We start from the raw sequence: 19,577 nt of genomic DNA on the forward strand, positions 1-19,577 counted from the left end.
AGACAGTCGTGAAGAGTGCACGACAAAGCCTATTCCCCCTCAGGAAACTAAAAATATTTGGCATGGGTCCTGAGATCCTCAAAAGGTTCTACAGCTGCAACATCGAGAGCATCCTGACCGGTTGCATCACTGCCTGGTACGGCAATTGCTCGGCCTCCGACCGCAAGGCACTTCAGAAGGTAGTGCGTCTGGCCCAGTACATCACTGGGGCAAAGCTGTCTGCCATCCGTTGTCAGAGGAAGGCCCTAAAAATGGTCAAAGACCCCAGCCACCCCAGTCATAGACTGTTCTCTCTACTTCCGCATGGCAAGCGGTACCGGAGTGCCAAGTCTAGGACAAAAAGGCTTCTCAACAGTTTTTACCCCCAAGCCATAAGACTCCTGAACAGGTAACCAAATGGTTATCCGGACTATTTGCATTGTGTGCCCCCCCCCAACCCCTATTTTACACTGCTGCTACTCCCTGTTTATCATATATGTATAGTCACTTTAACTATACATTCATGTACATACTACCTCAATTGGCCCGACCCACCAGTGCTCCCGCACATTGGCTAGCCGGTCTATCTGCATTGTGTCCCATCACCCGCCAACCCTTCATTTTACGCTACTGCTACTCTCTGTTCTTCATATATGCATAGTCACTTTAACCATACCTACATGTACATACTACCTCAATAAGCCTGACTAACCGGTGTCTGTATATAGCCTTGCTACTGTTATTTTCAAATGTCTTTTTACTGTTGTTATTTCTTTACTTACCTACACACACACACATTTTTTTCCGCATTATTGGTTAGAGCCTGTAAGTAAGCATTTCACTGTAAGGTCTACACCTATTGTATTCGGGCGCACATAACAAATAAACTTTGATTTGACCTTTCTATTTATTTATTTTAATTCGGTACATGAAGGTATCAGTGAAAGGACATTTTGTGGAAACATGCTCATAAAGGTTCTACAACAGTCGCATGAAAATCTATCACCAATTGGATGGAAACCTAGCTAATGGCACCAATGTTGATATTAGCTAAAGGGCCATTCCATAGTAACAGGATTATGCTGAGACTCATATTGTTCACTTTGAAATGTGTCAAACAAAAACAATTCGAGTTTAAGTAAATGTGTTTTTGTCATGTTTTCAGTGGACAGTGTTAAAAGTAGGCTACATAATCCTTGTTCAAAAAGTTGTATGGCTTGTTAAAGAACTGTGCAGATGCAACCTACATTAAGTGAAGTGGATTCATTCCCAGTAAGAGAATGACATCCTGGGTCCCTGAATTGTACTACACACAAATGCATAATTATATATTTGAACATCATTCTGTTCATGAGGATGTAGCCTAAATAGTTAGTGGTATAAATGAGGTAATATATGCTCTCATCAAAGGTCATGTCATCTTATGGACCTTTGAAAGGGTAATAGATTTTTTTTTTTACTCACAAAGCATAAACCTACATTTTCTTCTCTTAGTCTATTTTGCTTTTCAGAATTTGTCAGTGGCATGGTGACACCTGTGAATAATACATCTGAGTGAAAAGACGGACATTTGAATGAATCTTTATTACAACACTACTATCAATATATTTACCATCAATTGATTCACCCCTTCAAGAACTGCATTTGAAACACACAACTATGTTTGTGTTCTTCCTTGCCAATCAATGACCCAAAGTCAAACGCTTTCAAGTGGAGGTGGATTAGAAATGTCCAAAGAGGGATAGATCCACAAAGATATCCCAGCTACATTTTATTAGAACAGAACACACACAGACAAACAGACACTCTTAGCTTTTATTTGACACCCAACTCGATGCTCGTATGAACTTCACATGTTGGTCCACATGGGTCTTTAAACAGTTTCAAACATACATAGCTAGCTACTCTCTTTGTTATACCATACTAGCACCCTATTTGAAACGACTAGTAACGCTTTGTGGAGTTGCCCTAATTTATTCTATCTGGCAAACATAAGGCTTGTATAGTCAGCTACACACCCAATTTGTCCTCAAATGGCTTTATAAAACTCATATATGTTTAAATATATATATTCGGAAATATCTTTACCTTTAGCTAGTTACATGGATGATTTTCAGGAGTATCGGAAGGTCAGCTAATATTATTGCGGTTGCACATACAGAATCTCGAAAAGTAAAAAGTACCACTACATGTAAAAATACTTTCCTATTTTACTTACACCTAATGGGCATACATGAAAGTGAATCCTACTCCCCTACAGTCGTCAGAGAACAAAAAGGCCTCTCTTGAATGATTTTGAACTAGAGATAAATGTACCAAAAAGAACAGACTTATAATGAGATGGCATTGTATTACATTATTATATCATTCGTAATATGTTCTTTATTACCATCCTCTGACACCACACTAAATATCATATCTGTACTTCTACAGATGGGGGTGCATTACAATTTTGCTCTGTCTTCATACAGAATCGTTGGTGACGTTTTAAGTTCCCGTCATGGTTGAACCCTTTCCCACAGTTAGAGCAGACCACTGTTTTGGTTCTATTGTGAATGAGGAGATGGGTTTTCAGGTGAGCCGCTCTGAAGAAACTCTTGTCACACTGAGTGCAGTGAAACGTCTTCTTCCCTGTGTGGCTCTGCTGGTGGCGTTTAAAGTTCCCCCTTAGGCTAAAGCTCTGTCCACACTCAGAGCAGTGGTAAGGCCTCTCTCCGCTGTGTGTCCGTTGATGGTACGTCAATTCCCATTTCCTACCGAAACATTTTTCACATTGGGGGCAACTAAACGGTTTCTCCCCTGTATGTGTCAACTGATGTCTTCTAAGATCTCTGGAAAAGCCAAAACATTTGTCACACTGAGAGCACTGATAAGGCTTAGGCTTTTCTACTTTGTGTGTTTTCTGGTGTGCATTGAAGGCTTCCAGCTGGCCGGAGGACTTCTTACACTCGTGGACATCATAGGACCTCTGTCCAGTGTGGGTCTCCCTTGTATGTGTCAACTGATGTCTCTTAAGGTCTCTGGAAAAGCCAAAACATTTGTCACACTGAGAGCACCGATAAGGCTTTTCTCCTGTATGGGTTTTCTGGTGTGCTTTTAGAGTTTCCGGCCGGTAGAATGACTTCTTACACCTGAGGCAATCATATGGCCTCTCTTCAGTGTGGGTAATTTGATGTCTTTTGAGATGGGCTGGTCTTCTGTATTCTTTTCCACACTGAGAGCATTTATATGGTCTCTCTCCTGTGTGGCTCTTTTCATGGCTAGTCAGTTGGGTTTGAAATCTGTATCCTTTTCCACACTGAACGCATGTATATGGTCTCTCTACTGTGGGGATCATTTCATATCTGGTCAGATGGGTTTGTCTTCGTAATCCTTTCCCACATCTGTGTTTTTTGAGTGAATCAGCGAAGACGTAGTTATTCCCACAGTCTGCACAGTGATATGGTTTCTCTCCTGTGTGACTCTTCTGATGTGTTTTCATAACATATTTATTGGAGAAGCTCTTGCCACATTGTGGGCATGTGGCTTGGGTTGCTATGATTTTCCGAAACTTTAGCAGAGTGATGTACTCTTCAGGGTGGGCCCTCTTGAGGTGCCCGTGAAAAAAGCGTTCTATGGTGAAACCGAGCGTACAATGAGGGCATGGGTAGAAGGAGGAGGACCCATTTTTAGAGTCACCTAAAGGACAGAGATAAAAACATCAAATGAACTACAGTTATATTTCATTATAGAGCCATAGTTATTGAGAAATGAAACGTGTCATGTACATGTAACACATTATTATATCTCTACACCATAACTGCAACCCACCCCACCAATTGTACTCACTGAAATCAGCAGCATTAGCTTTCTCATCTGTATCTAGTGTCATCCCTGGATCCAATGATGTCTTGCTGCAATCTTCAATCTTCAATCCTCCTGAAACGTCATGCTCATTGTTTTCACAGTCCTTTGAAGCAGAAATGAGGCGGGTATTCAGTCAAAGTCAGTTACAGTATTTTCAAGAATTGGCGGAATACTAACTAGGCCCAGCACTCAAGCTAGTAGCTACTCAAGAAAGCTATGCTTTGTGTTTGTGAAATCTTAACTTTATTATGAAGCTATAGGCTTAAATTTAGACATTGTCGCCATACCTATACCTGGCCTACTTCTTGTATGTCAGTAGCCCACTCCAAATGCAGTCAATTAGTGGCAGAAAGAATGAAGGTTTAAAGCTAGGTTTGTGGTTTGGGGTACACAGCTTTTAATAGGTAAGGTGCAGAACGGTCAAAACAACTAGGAATGAAGACACCTTTAGTTTGACCCTACAAGAAGCTAACCCTACAAAACATATCAAAGTGTGTATTTCAGTAAGTACATTATTAAATGCTTGAACTCACCTGCACATTATCACTTTCCATCTCACTGTCCTCTGTATCTGAGCATGATGATGATGTTTCCAATGGTTCCCAAGGCACTGGCACTTTCACAACATCCTCATCTTCTGACTTCAACCAGTCTTCATTCTCTTCTTCCTTAACTGTAATTAAGGCAACTTCCTCTTCATCTACTGGCAGAAGGGAGCATTCTTCAGACTCCTCTTTGACTGGGACTGGAGTAGGCAGCACCTGACACAGAGAAAACATCATTCATTCAGCATCATCATTCTAACAATAACTCTGGGCCTCGTAAATGAGCTTGCACAGTGTTAAGGAGGCACTTACCTTTACTTTGAGGTAAGTCATGCTTTTATGTCCACACTCTTGCTCTGTGACTACATGGATGTCTGAAAGTGGATCAAAGGAGGTATCTTGTTCATCAGAGTCCTCATTTTGACAAACCTGGGACTTCTCAACTCTTAATGGCACAGTTGAAATCTGGAGTTCATCAGCTTCCTCTTTGACCTGCCTCCAATGCAGTGAGGGATCCTAGAACAGACCATGGTTGATGTTAGAAGAATAACATCTATTTGACCAATAAAACTTGTTAATGAATAGCCGCTCGTTTTAGATATTGTATAATGAAATTGCTTCTCATTTTGAAGAATGCATGAAGTGTGGGTTAACCTACAAAAAGCTCTTCTGGCTGATCACTGCTTTCATATCTCCCATATTGATTCATCTTCAGCAGATGATGAACAGACTCGTGACCTGCCAATAAAAAAACAACCCACCCAGATGTTTAGTTAGATCACAAGGATCAACAAAGCCCATATGAAAGTCAACAATGACACCAATGTTGATGGTAGCTAAAGGGCAATTCCAGAATAACAGAATTATACTGAGTCAGACGTTTCACTTTAAATGTATGTCAAACAAAAACAATTCACTGCAAAGTTTAAGTACATTTTCAGAGGGCATTGTTAAAAGTAGTAATTGTGCATAGAGTGGTATGGTTTATTAAAGAACTGTGCAGATGCCAAGTTTGGTAACAGAATGATGGTATGAATCTTTTTTTTCTTTGTGACATTTTCCAAAAATGTAAATATCTGCTCCAAATTATAATTCAAAGATGTCTGCTGAAAAAAAATGGGCAGTCAGCAATATCAACTTTAGTTTGAAAAACAACCTTTGGTTATCAAACTACATTAAGTGAACTGGATTAACACACGGTAACATCATTATGGTAATGGAATGACATCATTGGTCCCTGATTTGTACTCCACAGAAATCAATAATTATGGGTTTGAATGTCATTACATTCATGATGATGTAGCCTGAATAGTTAGAGGTAGAAATATGTAATATATCCTCTCAAGGTAATTTCTTCTTTTAGCAATGAGTTTCTAAATTTTTAAAGATAATTGCAAAACACAGCATACATGTTCTGTATTTTAGCCTGTGATTTAAAACACATTCCGTTTTAAGTATTTTTATTTGACCTCATAATTCCATTTCTCTTTTAGTCTTTGCATCTTCTTTGCTTTTCAGCATTTGTCAGTGGCATGGTGACAATCTGTGAATAATACATTTGAGTGGAATGACTGATGGACAATTGAATGAATCTTTATTACAACACTAACGTTAGTATCAAGATGTTTACAATCAATTAATTCACCCCTTCAAGAACTGCATTCGAGAAAGAACACACAACTGTAATTGTTTCTCGCTTGCTAATAAGATAATGAGGTTAAGTCAAACGTTTTCAAGTGGAGGTGGATTCGAAAAGTCCAAAGCGGAATAGCTAGCTAGCTCCACAATGAGATCCCAGCTGCATTTGATAATGAAGTACGACAGACACGCACTCTTTGCTTTCATTTGACATGCTCCTATGAACTACACACGTTGGTCCTAATGGGTCCTTCATAATACCTAGTCTTCAAACATGTAACGTTATAGCTACTCTTTGTTATACCGGTACTGTACTAGTACGTGGAATTGCCCTAAAGCATACTAGCTAACGTTAGCTAACTAAAGTTATCTGTTATAGCTAGCAAACAGATGGATTGTATAGTTAGCTACATACCCAACTTGTCATCAAATGGCAATAAAGCTCATATAAACAAGGAAAATATCTTTACCTGCTTGCTAGTTACATAGACATATCTAAGTCTCAGGGAATATTATTAAGGTTGAACATACGGAAACTCGAAAAGACCAATTTGAAAATATTTTATTTTCCTTTAAAATGTATTTTACTGCCATCTGCTGGGCATACATTTACATGAATCCTACGTCAGATAAGGAAAAGGCCTGTCTTGAATGATTTACATTTTCAACTAGATGTACCAATAACATACTTAATTAGGTGGCAGTGTATTACATCAGTTACATTATCATATATTTATAATATGTTCTTTATTGCAATCCTCTGACACCTACTCACTAAAGATCATATATGTACTTCTTCCGTTACAACTTTACTCTGTCTTTACACAGAATCGTTGGTGACGTTTTAAGTTACGTCCTAATTGAATCCTTTCCCCAAAAAGAGCATTTAAATGGTCCCTCTCCTGTATGGATAATTTCATGGCTGGTCAGACTAGTTCGTCCGCTGAATCCTTTGCCACACTCAAGAGCATTTATATGCTCTCCCCAGCGTGAGTCCATCTGTGTCTTTTAAGTCCATCAGCGTAGACAAAGCTCTTCCCACAGTCTGCACAGTGATGGGATTTCTTCCCTGCATGAGTCCTCTGATGCGTTTGCATAACATATTTATTGGTGAAGCTCTTGCCACATTGCGGGCATGTGGCTGGGGTCACCCGTAAACTCCCTCTTTTATAGGCTTTGATTTTCCCAGTCTTCAGCATTTCAATGTAATCTTTAGGGTGGTCCCTCTTCAGGTGCCCAAGGAAAAAGCGTTCTATGGTGAAGCCGATTGCACAATGGGGGCAGGGGTAGAAGGAGGACCCCCCTTCAAAGCCACCTACAGGAAAGCGAGAAAAACATCAAATGAACTCAAGTTCTACTCCATTAGAGCCATTCCACTGGGCACACACTGGTTGAATCAATGTTGTTTCCACGTCATTTCAATGGAATGACGTTGAACCAACATGGAATAGATATTGAATTGATGTTTGTGCCCAGTGAGATGTTTCATTGCTCATTAACTATTTGTCATTTACATGTAACACATTATTATATCTAGACCATAACTGCAACCCACCCCACCAATGGTACTCACTGAAATCAACAGCATTAGCTTTCTCATCTCTATCTGGTACCGTCCCTGGATCCAATGATGTCCTGCTACAATCTTTAATCTTCACTCCTCTTGAAACATCACGCTCATGGTTTTCACAGTCCTTTGAAGCAGAGATGAGGGGGGATTCAGTTCAGTCAGAAAGTCGGTTCCCACTGGGCACACAACGTAATTTCAAGGTGGAAATTTTTATAATATTTGGTTGAGACGTTGATCAATGAGAGTTTATCCTTTATTCACCCGCTCAAAAAGACAGCCAGAAGTTTGTTGAATTCCCAATGTGTTATCACTATACTTTCAAACATCTAAAAGAACAATTGAATTCCAATAGAATAACAATGTCAGATTTTTGGTTTAGTTGTCATCTACACTGAGTATACAAGGCATTAAGAACACCTGCTCTTTCCATGACATGTGTGCCATTCAGAGGGTGAATGGGCAAGACAAAAAATGTAAGTGCCTTTGAACTGGGTATGGTAGTAGGTGCACCGGTTTGTGTCAAGAACTTGGCCACGACTGCACGGCCAGGCACGACTCCAACACCATCATTAAGTTTGCTGACGACAACAGTGGTAGGCCTGATCACCGACAACAATGAAACGGCCTATAGGGAGGTTTTCGGAGAACTGACAGTGTGGTGCAAGGACAACAACCTCTCCCTCAATGTGAGCAAGACTAAGGAGCTGATCGTGGACTCCAGGAAAAGGCGGGCCGAACAGGCCCCCATTAACATCGACGGGGCTGTAGTGGAGCAGGTCGAGAGTTTCAAGTTCCTTGGTGTCCACATCACCAATGAACTATCATGGTCCAAACACGCCAAGACAGCCGTGAAGAGGGCACGACAAATCCTATTCCCCCTCAGGAGGCTGAAAAGATTTGGCATGGGTCCCCAGATCCCCAAAAGGTTCTACAGCTGCACCATCGAGAGCATCCTGACCAGTTGCATCACCGTCTGGTATGGCAACTGCTCGGCATCTGACCGTAAGGCGCTACAGAGGGTAGTGCGAACGGCCCAGCACATCACTGGGGCCAAGCTTCCTGCCATCCAGGACCTATATAATAGGCGGTGTCAGAGGAAATCCCATAAAATTGTCAGACTCTAGTCACCCAAGTTATAGACTGTTTTCTCTGCTACCGAATGGCAAGCGGTAACGGAGCGCCAAGTCTTGGACCAAAAGGCTCTTCAACAGCTTCTACCCCCAAGCCATAAGACCGCTGAACAATTCATAAATTCACCACCGGACAATTTACATTGACCTCCCCACCTCCTTTTGTACACTGCTGCTACTTGCTGTTTGTTACCTATGCACAGTCACTTCGCCCCCACCTACATGTACAGATTACCTCAACTAGCCTGTACTAGCCTGTACCCCCGCACACTGACTCGGTACCGGTGCCCTCTGTATACAGCCTCGTTATTGTTACTTTTTATTATTACTTTTTATTTTAGTCTACTTGGTAAATATTTTCTTCTTCTTGAACTGCACTGTTGGTTAAGGGCTTGTAAGTAAGCATTTCACGGTAAAGTTTACACTTGTTGTATTTGGCACGTGACAAATAAAGTTTGATTTGAGAACTGCAATGTTGCTGGTTTGTTCATGCTCAAAAGTTTCCCTTATTTATTAAGAACGGTCCACCACCCAAAGGACATCCAGCCAACCTAAGAACTGGGGAAAGCATTGGAGTCAACATTGGCCAGCATCCCTGTGGAACGCTTTCAACATCTTGTAGATTCCATGCCCCGACAAATTGAGGCTGTTAAGGGCAAAAGTGTGGGGGGGTGCAACTCAATATTAGGAAGGTGTTCCTGTTTGGTATACTCAGTGTAAATGTGTTATCAGTGTACTTTCAGGCATTTAAAAGCACAGCAAAGTTCAAATGGGAATACAATGTCAGATATTTTGTATTTATAAAACAACTTAATGTGTCATCACTGTGCTTTATCTAATAGCACAACCAAATGACCTGGATTGCAGTTAGAGATTACATTAAAAGTACATAGTGCAATCAATTCTGTTCTGAGATTCTGTGCAGATTATTATAGCAATTGTGAAGATCTACAGACCTGCGACCTTTGCATGCTATCTTGAACATGCACCCTTTCTATGATTCCATAAGACATTTATAGTTACCGTAACCTCAAAATGTGGCCATGGATGTGTTACTCATTTTAAGTTTCAATAAATACTATTACATTAGTTTGTAAGATAAAGAAAACAGCCTTAGCTTAAAGTTATTACGAAAGTCATATTGAATTGTGTGTGGTTGACAACGCAATCAAATATCAACATTGGATGTGGGTACGCAGACCCATGAGCCACTGCGGCCACTCATGATGAGTTCCGTCTTTTTGTGGCCCCCACCCCATCAAAGTTTCCCAGTAGCTGCGCTACTGCCGTAATTAAAATGATTACATTTAGATGTGTCACTCATAACACCCCATAATGTCAAAGTGGAATTATGTTTATAGACATTTTTTTTAATGAATTAATAATGAAAAGCAGAGATATCGTGAATCAACAAGTATTCAACCCCTTTCTTGAGGCAAGCCTAAATAAGTTCAGGCGTAAAAATGTGCTAAACCAGTCACATAATACGTTGCATGGACTCATTCTGTGTACAATAGTGTTTACCATGATTTTTGAATGACTACCTCATCTCTGTATCCCACACTTATACTGAACAAAAATATAAACGCAACATGGAAGTGTTGGTCCCATGTTTCACGAGCTGAAATAAAAGATCCCATAAAGGTTCCATATGCACAAAAAGCTTATTTCTCTAATATTTTGTGCACAAATTTGTTTACATCCCGTTTAGTGAGCATTTCCCCTTTGCCAAGATAATCCACCCACCTGACAGGTGTGGCATATCAAGAAGCTGATTAAGAAGCATGATCATTACACAGGTGCATCTTGCGCTGGGGACAATACTGCCCTACCAACCAAAAAGGCAGTGACAAACTAATTTTGGACCAAATGAGCAATGTCATTTTTGCTACATTAAATACATTCTTAATCATGTGGACAAGTATCCTGCCTCTATTGTATTGTGTTTTGGAGAAAATTGGGGTCATGTTAGCAGTAACTGCAAAAATGTTACTGTGAAACCAAGGTAAATAAAAGCAATTTTTCTCAGTTCCACAATATGAGCAGTTACTGCCTTTTTGCTTGGTAGGGTAGAATAAAATACCACTAAAATATGCAGTTTTGTCACACAACACCACAAGATTTTAGGGAGCGTGCAATTGGCATGCTGATTACAAGAATGTAGTGTTCCTTTCTCTATCATAGGCCACCTCCAATGTCATTTTAGAGAATTTGTAAGTACGTCCAACCGGCGTCACAAAAGCAGACCACGTGTAACCACGCCAGCCCAGGACAATCACATCCGACTTTTTCACCTGCGGGATCGTCCGAGACAAGCCAGCAGGACAGCTGATGAAACTGAGGAGCATTTCTGTCTGTAATAAAGCCTTTTGGTGTGGGAAAAACACATTCTGATTAGCTGAGCCTGGCTCCCCAGTGGGTGGCCCTGGCTCCCAAGTGGGTAGGCCTACAGCTGCACCTCTGCCCAGTCATGTGAAATCCATAGATTATGGGTTAATGAATGTATTTCAATTGACTGATTTTCTTATATGAACTGTAACTCAGTAAAATCGTTGCATGTTGTGTTTATATTTTTGTTCAAGGTCCCTCAGTTGAGCAGTGAATTTCAAACACAGATTCAACCACAAAGGGAGGTTTTCCAATGCCTTGCAAAGGGAACCTATTGGCAGATGGGTAAAAAATTTAAATAAAGCCGACATTGAATATCACTTTGAGCATGGTGAAGTTCTTCTTTATACTTTGGCTGGTGTATCAATACACCCAGTCACTACAAAGATACAGGTGTCCTTCCCACTCAGTTGCCGGAGAGGAAGGAAATCACTCAGGGATTACACCATGAGCCCAATGGTGAGTTTAATGGCTGAGTTTAATGGCTGAGTTTAATGGCTGTGATAGGAGATAACTGTTGATGGATCAACAACATTGTCATTTAGCTTAGTATTGTGGAGTAACTAAATCAAATCAAATGTATTTATATAGCCCTTCTTACATCAGCTGATATCTCAAAGTGCTGTACAGAAACCCAGCCTAAAACCCCAAACAGCAAGTAATGCAGGTGTAGAAGCACAGAGTGAAAGGAGGAAGCCTGTACAGAATACAAATATCCCAAAACTTGCATCCTTTTTGCAATAATGCACAAAAGTAAAACTGCCAAAAATGTGTCAAAGAAAGGAACTTCATGTCCTGAATACAAAATGTTATGCTTGGGGAAAATCCAACAACATCACTGAGTACCACTCTTCATATTTTCAAGCATGGTGGTGGCTGCATTATTTTATGGGTATGATTGTCATCGGCAAGGACTAGGGAGATTTGTAGGATAAAAAAGAAACAATAGAGTCAAGCTCAGGCAACAACAAAATAAGTATGCTTTCCAACAGACACTGGGAAACAAATGCACCTTTCAGCAGGACAATAACCTAAAATAACCTAAGGCCAATATTGTACAGTCCAGGTGTTCCAAGCTTAGACCTACCCAGAAAGACTCACAGCTGTATTCGCTGCACAGGTGATTCTAACATGTATTGACTCAAGGGTGTGAATACGTATGTAAATGAGACATTTCTGTATTTCATGTTCAATAAATTGACTAAAATTTCTTAAAACATGTTTTCACTTTGTCATTATGGGGTATTGTGTGTAGAGGGGTGAGAGAAAAATAATAATTTGAATAAATGTTGAATTCAGGCCGTAACAACAAAATGTGGAATAAGTCAAGGGGAATTAATACTTTCTGAAGCCACGTCACAATACGTTGCCAAATTGCATTGATTCAACAAGTTTTTTGCCCAGTGGGTTACCTTTAAGAATTGGCGGAATACTAACTAGGCCCAGCACTCAAGCTAGTAGCTGCTCAAGAAAGCTATGCTTTGTGTTTGTGAAATCTTAACTTTATTATGAAGCTATAGGCTTAAATTTAGACATTGTCGCCACACCTATACCTGGCCTACTTCCTGTATATGTCAGGAGCCCACTCCATATGCAGTCACATCGTGGCAGAAAGAATGAAGACTGAAAGCTAGATTTGTGGTACACAGCGTATAATAGGTAGGGTGCAGAATGGTGAAAACAACTAGTGGAACAAATTAACTTTTAGTATGGCCCTACAAGAAGCTAACCCTACAAAACATCTCAAAGTGTGTATTTCACTCAGTACGTTATTAAATGCTTGAACTCACCTGCACATGATCACTTTCCATCTCACTGTCCTCTGTATCCTCTGTATCGGCGCATGATGATGATGTTTCCAACGGTTCCCAAGGCACTGGCACTTTCACAACATCCTCATCTCCTGACTTCAACCAGTCTTCATTCTCTTCTTTCTTCACTGTAAATAGGGCAACTTCCTCTTCATCTACTGGCAGAAGGGAGCATTCTTCAGACTCCTCTTTGACTGGGACTGGAGAATGCAGCACCTGACACAGAGAAAACATAAAGTACCAGTCACAAGTTTGGACACGCCTAATCATTCAAGGGTTTCTCCTTATTTTTACTATTTTCTACATTGTAGAATAGTAGTGAAGACATCAAAACTATGAAATAACACATATGGAATCATGTAGTAACCCATTTAAAAAAAATCAAAATAGATTTTATATTTAATATTCTTCAAAGTAGCCACCATTGGCCTTGATGACAGCTTTGCACACACTTGGCATTCCCTCAACCAGCTTCATAATGCATTTCAATTAAAAAGGTGTGCCTTGTTAAAAGTTAATTTGTGGAATTTCTTTCCTTCTTAATGCGTTTGAGCCAATCGGTTGTGTTGTGACAAGGTAGGGGTGGTATACAGAAGACAGCCCTATTTGGCAAAAGACCAAGTCAAAATTATGGCAAGAACAGCTCAAATAAGCAAAGAGAAACGACAGTCTATCATTACTTTAAGACATGAAGGTCAGTCAATCCGAAAAATTTCAAGAACTTTGAAAGTTTCGTCAAGTGCAGTTGCAAAAACCATCAAGAGCTATGATGAAACTGTCTTTCATGGGACCGCCGCCACAGGTAAGGAAGACCCAGAGTTACCTCTGCTGCAGAGGATACATTAAACCTCCAAGCTGTGTAAGAGCTATTTGACCAAGAAGGAGAGTGATTGAGTGCTGCATCAGATGACCTGGCCTCCACAATCACCCGATCTCAACCCAATTGAGATGGTTTGGGATGAGTTGGACCGCAGACTGAAGGAAAAGCAGCCAACAGGTGCTCAGCATACTCCTTCAAGACTGATGGAAAAGCATTCCAGGTGAAACTGGTTGAGAGAATGCCAAGAGTTTGCAAAGCTGTTATCAAGTCAAAGGGTGGCTACTTTGAAACCATTGAATGAGTAGGTGTCCAAACTTTTGACTGGTACTGTAATTCTAACACCTCTGGGCCTTGTAAGTGGGCTTGCAGTGTTAAAGAGATACTTACCTTTAGATGTGTCATGCCTTTATGTCCACACTCCTGCTCTGTGACTCCATGTATGTCTGAAACTGTGTCAAAGGAAGGATCTTGTTCATCGGGGTCCTCCTTTTGACAAACCTGGGATGTTTCAACTCCTAAAGACACAGCTGAAATCGGACATTCTTCAGCCTCTTCTTTAACCTCACTCCAAAGCAGTGAGTGATCCTAGAACAGACCATGGTTGGTGTTAGAAGAATAAACTACATTTGACCAATAAAACTTGTTAATAGATAGCCGATTAGTTTAGATGTAAAACTAAATATTTTATCATTTTGAAAAACGAATAAAAATGTGGGTTAACTTCTTCTGGCTGATCACTGCTTTCACGTCTCCCATATTGATCCATCTTCAGTAGATTAACAGACTCGTGACCTGTCAATAACAAAACAAACCACCCAAATGTTGAGTTAGATCAATTAGGATTAAGTACCTTGTCGGCTCTGGGATTCAAACTAGCGATTTTTCGGTTTCTGGCCCAACGGTCTTAACCGCTAAGCTACCTTCCCCCCTGATGTTAGCTTAAGGGCAATTCCAAAGTAACAGAATTATGCTCTGACACATATTTTTCTATGTATGCCAAAAAACAACAATTAATTGCAAAGTTTAAGTAAATGTGTTTTGTTAACATTTCCAGTGGACATTGTTAGAAGTAGTCCTTGAGTATAGAGCGGTATGGTTTGTTAAAGAACTGTGCAGATGCAGTTTGGTAACAGAATTAAGTTTTCCAAAAAACATAAATATCTATTCCAAATTATAATTCAAAGAAGTCTGTAGAAAGAATGGGCAGTCAGCAATATCAACTTGAGTTTCAAAAACAACCTTTGGTTATCAAACTACATTAAGTGAACTGGATTAACACACGGTAACATCATTATGGTAATGGAATGACATCATTGGTCCCTGATTTGTACTCCACAGAAATGAATAATTATGGATTTGAATGTCATTATATTCATGATGATGTAGCCTGAATAGATACACAGGTGGAAATGTCATTTATGCTCTCAAGGCAATACTGTATTCTTTTAGCAATTTGTATGGACATTTGAAAGGGTAAATGACAAAACTCACAACACAAGAAACATACTTTGAACAAAGAAAATGTATTCTGTTTTAAGTTCCTCTTTGACCTCATAACTTCCCTTCTTTAGTCTTTATCTTTTTTGCTTTTCAGCATTTGTCAGTGGCATGTTGACAATCTGTGAAAAAAACATTTGAGTGGAATGACTGATGGACATTTGAATGAATCTTTATTACAACACTACTAGTATCAAGATGTTACAATCAATTAATTCACCCCTTGAAAACTGCATTTGCTAAATCACAAACACAGACGCACACGTGTGTGTTCCTCCCCCAGCCAATCAGTGACCGTCTTCAAAGGTTCTGTACAAAACACTTTCAAGTAGATATGGATTCAAAAAGTCCAAAGAGGGATATATCCACAATGATATCACAGCTGCATTTTATTATGAATGACCAAACCCTTAGCTTTCATTTGACACCCAATATGACATGCTCCTAAGAACTACTACACTTACACTCCCTAGAGTTTTCACTGGTCAGCTTTACCAACGCCTGGATCCATGTGAACTACAATCCCGATGCTGTTTTAATAATCATCGCTTATGATACGGGTTTCTAAACACTTGGCCTTTATCTTTGATATCAGCGAGAAAGAATGTTTCAAATTAAAAATATACTTACTGTAACAGATTTGCACAGATCCATATACTGTGTGTACCTCCAGTTGACAAACTACACTTCCTCCCCAGCTACGCTTACCCCAGGCTTTTCCAAATTAATTTCGTTTTTTGCCCTAGCACTACACAGCTGATTCAAATAATCAACTAATAATCAAGCATTAGGGCCTGGTCCGGGGGTGAGCAACATGCTCAGACTCGTTGAAGTATAAATCTTTATCCAAATCAAGGTTAATGATCGCTGTTCTGATGTTCAGAAGCTCTTTTCAGTCATAGGAAATGAGGGAGGAAACATTATGTACAAAAACAGTTAATATCAGCGCAACCCCCCCCCCCCCCCAGCAGACAGTAAAATGGCTGCTATCCAATCCAGCGCCATTCTCTCAATGTTTGATAGAGAAGTTCAAATCTTGTGCAAGTTCAAATCCTATGCAAGTTTTCACCATTATGCTAGCTTAATCTTGCTCACTCAGAGCTATGGCCAATTTAGGTTCCAAATTTCCACCCTGTTAGGATTATGTACCTAACAGGTTGGAAAATGGACCCGAAAAGTATGTATACACAAAGCTTATTTCTCTCCAGTTTTGTGCGCAAATGTGTTTACATGCCAGTTTGTGAGTATTTCTCCTTTGCCAAGATAATCCATCCACCTGACATTCGTGGCATATCAGGAAGCTGATTAAACAGCATGATCAGGGGACAATAAAAACCCACTAAAATGTGTAGTTTTGTCACACAACACAATGCCACAGATGTCTCAAATTCTGAGGGAGTGTGCAATTCTCATGGTGAGTGCAGGAATGTGCACCAGAGCAGTTGCTAGAGAATTTTATGTTAATGTCGCTACCCTAAGCCACCTCCAAAGTAGTTTTCGAGAATATGGCAGTAGTCCAAACGGCCTCACAAACACAGAACACATGTAACCACGCCAGCCCAGGACCCCCACACCCGGTTTCTTCATCTGCGGGATCATCTGAGACCAGCCACCCAGACAGCTGATGAAATAATTTATGCACAAACTGTCAGAAACCTTATCAGGGAGGCTCATCTGCGTGCTCGTCGTCCTCACCTGGATGTTGACCAAACTGCAGTTCGGAGTTGTAACTGACTTCAGTGGGCAAACACTCACATTTGATGGCCACTGCCACGTTGGAGAAGTGCGCTCTTCACGGATGAATCACAGTTTCAACGATATCGGGCAGATGGCAGACATTGTGTATGGCGTCGTGTGGTGAGCAGTTTGCTGATGTCAACGTTGTGAACAGAGTGCTCAATGTTGAGGTTATGGTATGCGCAAGCATAAGCTATGGACAACGAACACAATTGCATTTTAATCGATGGCAATTTGAATGCACAGAGATACCGTGATGAGATCCTGAGGCCCATTGTCGTGCCATTCATCCGCCACCATCACCTCATGTTTCAGCATAATAATGCAAGGCTCTGTACACAATTCCTGGATGTTGAAAATGTCCCAGTTTTTCCATGGCCTGCATACTCACCATACATTTCACCCATTGAGCATGTTTGGGATGCTTTGGACGTGTGCGACAGCGTGTTCCAGTTACCAACAATATTCAGCCACTTAGCACAGCCATTGAAGAGGAGTTGGACAACATTCCACAAACAGCCGGATCAACTCTATGCGAATGAGATGTGTTGTGTTGCATGAGGCAAATGGCGGTCACACCAGACACTGACTGGTTCTGATCCACGCCCCTACCTTTTTTATGTAGGTATTTGTGACCAACAAATGCATAGCTGTATTCACAGGCATGTGAAATCCATTGATTAGGGCCTAATGTATTTATATTGACTGATTACCTTATATTAACTGTAACTCAGTAACATCTTAGAAATTGTTGCATGTTGCGATTATTAATATTTTTGTATACTAGTACGTGGAATTGCCCAAAAGCTAACGTTGGCTTGTAGCTAGATAGCTATCTATTATATTCTAGCTAGATAATCCGCTTCTATTTGGCAAAATGATGGCTTGTACAGCTAGCTACACAACTAACTTGTCATCAAATGGCAATAAAGTTCATATATGTTTAGATAAATATATACGCATAAAAATATATTTACCTGTAACATGGATGTTTTCAGAAGTATCCGAGACTCGGGGAATATTATTGCGGTTGCACATACGGAACCTCGAAAAGACCAAAATACCAGAATTTGAAAATACATTTCTTTCCTTTAAAGGGTATTTTTTTCTACCTCTGCTGGGCATACATGAAAGTGAATCATACTTCCCTGCAATTGGTACGTCAAAAGAACGAAAAGGCATGTCTTCAATGAATTTGAACGAGACCAATGTACCAACAAGAACAGAACCCCGCTAGACCCCTTTCTGTGTTTGCAAACATTGCGGCACGATGGCGATACGCGAAAGTTGGACATGGGGGAGTTCTTACAGAACGCCAGCAAAAAAAACATATATTTAGATGTTGTTTATGAGAGCATGTCATACTACTTTTGGATTATACTTGGATTTTAAGGCTCGTAGGAATGTCCTGCTGTTTGTGTCATCATCGCAAATCAACAGTATTAGACTTAAAAATAAAAAAATAACACTTTCACTTCAAGCAGTAAAGTGTCTCTTTGGTTATTTAACAAAGAACACAATCAAATATAATATTAGTGACTGTTCAATCAAAACGTAATTGCATGAGAACCCCAAAAAGTTTTGTTTAGAAGTAATAACAACGTAAATCTAGGCTATGTTGAATGGGCGCATATGGCGATGGCTTTCTTACTGCAGCCAAGAGTCTCGCGCATCTGTGCTGGAAAGAGGCCTAATGAAGTTGAAAACGTATTTTACCAGTCTGAGCTCGTTTATTCCCGATTTCCCATTTGACTTGAACTCACTGAAGTCAAGTTTTCGCAGTTCTGAGTTAAGTTGTTTTGAGCAAGGCACAAACCATGCTTCATTGACAGCATGGCCAATGTTGAATGTTTATAATTTATATTTGAGGAAAAGAGCCCCTTAATCCCAGATTTGGGACCATTCAGCCACTCCCCTGATCAGCAGGCTAGTGATTGCTTTGCAATGCTTGCAGTTAGCCACTGTCACAGATTCCTTACAAACCACTCATTGTTGAATTTGCGATTTCCAACTTGTTGTGTAATGTTTATGTCCAATGGCCGATGAGCACCAATACATTTGATCTATAATTTCTCTTCATTATTTCTCTTCATATGACAAGGATTAAAAAGGATTTGCCAGTAGATTGTCGACTTGATTCATGATGATGACTGCTAGCTAAGATTTTGAAAGTATGATGTTGACATGATCAGTCCAATCAAAGCTACTGTACATATAAAGTGATTTAAGTCATTCTGTGGCCAATGACCTTGAGCCTTCTTGGATGGGCACTTCTAATGTAACTATGGCAGCACCCATGGGGATAGAATTTTCTAGCTCTACCCTTAGACTTGGCGGTGATTTAGTGTCCCCATGAGTGACAGAATACTAAACCAATCACGGCGCAACGCGCTGTATTTTCTGCTGGCTTGCCCCACCACCGCAGAAAGCACTGAGCTAGGCTGAAACACCTGCATGTTGGAGCTGCCTTACTCAAGAAAACAAAAAAAGAGACCATGTTTGTATGTGGCTTTATTAAATCAATGATATATATATTTTACATTGTTTGCAAACTGATATGTGACACGTCTTAATGCCAAAATAACATGCAAAACAGGCAAGCCCAAAAGTTCTGCC

General features: G+C 40.2%; 2 protein-coding genes across 3 annotated transcripts; both read right to left on the reverse strand.

Moving 5' to 3' along the window:
• Nucleotides 1–1,780: 1,780 nt before the first annotated feature.
• Nucleotides 1,781–6,551, reverse strand: LOC139541210 (oocyte zinc finger protein XlCOF6-like). The gene is made up of 6 exons (XM_071345609.1): nt 6,479–6,551; nt 5,029–5,108; nt 4,683–4,886; nt 4,359–4,586; nt 3,808–3,928; nt 1,781–3,657 (listed from the first exon to the last, which is right to left on the reverse strand). Exons 2-6 carry the CDS (start codon nt 5,077–5,079, stop codon nt 2,393–2,395), a joined length of 1,869 nt encoding a protein of 622 aa, XP_071201710.1. The 5' UTR covers nt 5,080–5,108; nt 6,479–6,551; the 3' UTR covers nt 1,781–2,392.
• A 3-nt stretch (nt 6,552–6,554) lies between these two features.
• On the reverse strand, nt 6,555–18,097 carry LOC139541211 (zinc finger and SCAN domain-containing protein 2-like). 2 transcript variants are annotated; one of them, XM_071345610.1, is made up of 6 exons: nt 17,939–18,097; nt 14,449–14,519; nt 14,115–14,312; nt 12,887–13,123; nt 7,582–7,702; nt 6,555–7,323 (listed from the first exon to the last, which is right to left on the reverse strand). In XM_071345610.1, the coding sequence occupies exons 1-6, from the start codon at nt 18,084–18,086 to the stop codon at nt 6,980–6,982; spliced, it is 1,119 nt and encodes a 372-aa protein (XP_071201711.1). In that variant the 5' UTR covers nt 18,087–18,097; the 3' UTR covers nt 6,555–6,979. The 2 variants fall into 2 exon arrangements, with proteins under 2 accessions (XP_071201711.1, XP_071201712.1); XM_071345611.1 differs by lacking the exon at nt 17,939–18,097 and adding an exon at nt 17,353–17,552.
• Nucleotides 18,098–19,577: the final 1,480 nt, after the last annotated feature.

Source organism: Salvelinus alpinus, chromosome 16, assembly GCF_045679555.1.
Source record: "Salvelinus alpinus chromosome 16, SLU_Salpinus.1, whole genome shotgun sequence".
NCBI classification, from domain to species: domain Eukaryota; kingdom Metazoa; phylum Chordata; class Actinopteri; order Salmoniformes; family Salmonidae; genus Salvelinus; species Salvelinus alpinus.

Bases quoted from the DNA above. Each gene is read 5' to 3' on its own strand.
- LOC139541210 (XM_071345609.1), bottom strand. From the start codon at position 5,079: ATGAATCAATATGGGAGATATGAAAGCAGTGATCAGCCAGAAGAGCTT. The intron at 4,887-5,028 runs GTAGGTTAACCC...GGTCTGTTCTAG, and splicing joins ATCAGCCAGAAGAGCTTTTT to GATCCCTCACTGCATTGGAG. The intron at 3,929-4,358 runs GTGAGTTCAAGC...TCTGCTTCAAAG, and splicing joins TGGAAAGTGATAATGTGCAG to GACTGTGAAAACAATGAGCA.
- LOC139541211 (XM_071345610.1), bottom strand. From the start codon at position 18,086: ATGCCCAGCAGAGGTAGAAAAAAATACCCTTTAAAGGAAAGAAATGTA. The intron at 7,703-12,886 runs GTGAGTTCAAGC...TCTGCTTCAAAG, and splicing joins TGGAAAGTGATCATGTGCAG to GACTGTGAAAACCATGAGCG. The intron at 7,324-7,581 runs GTGAGTACCATT...GCTTTCCTGTAG, and splicing joins AGCTAATGCTGTTGATTTCA to GTGGCTTTGAAGGGGGGTCC.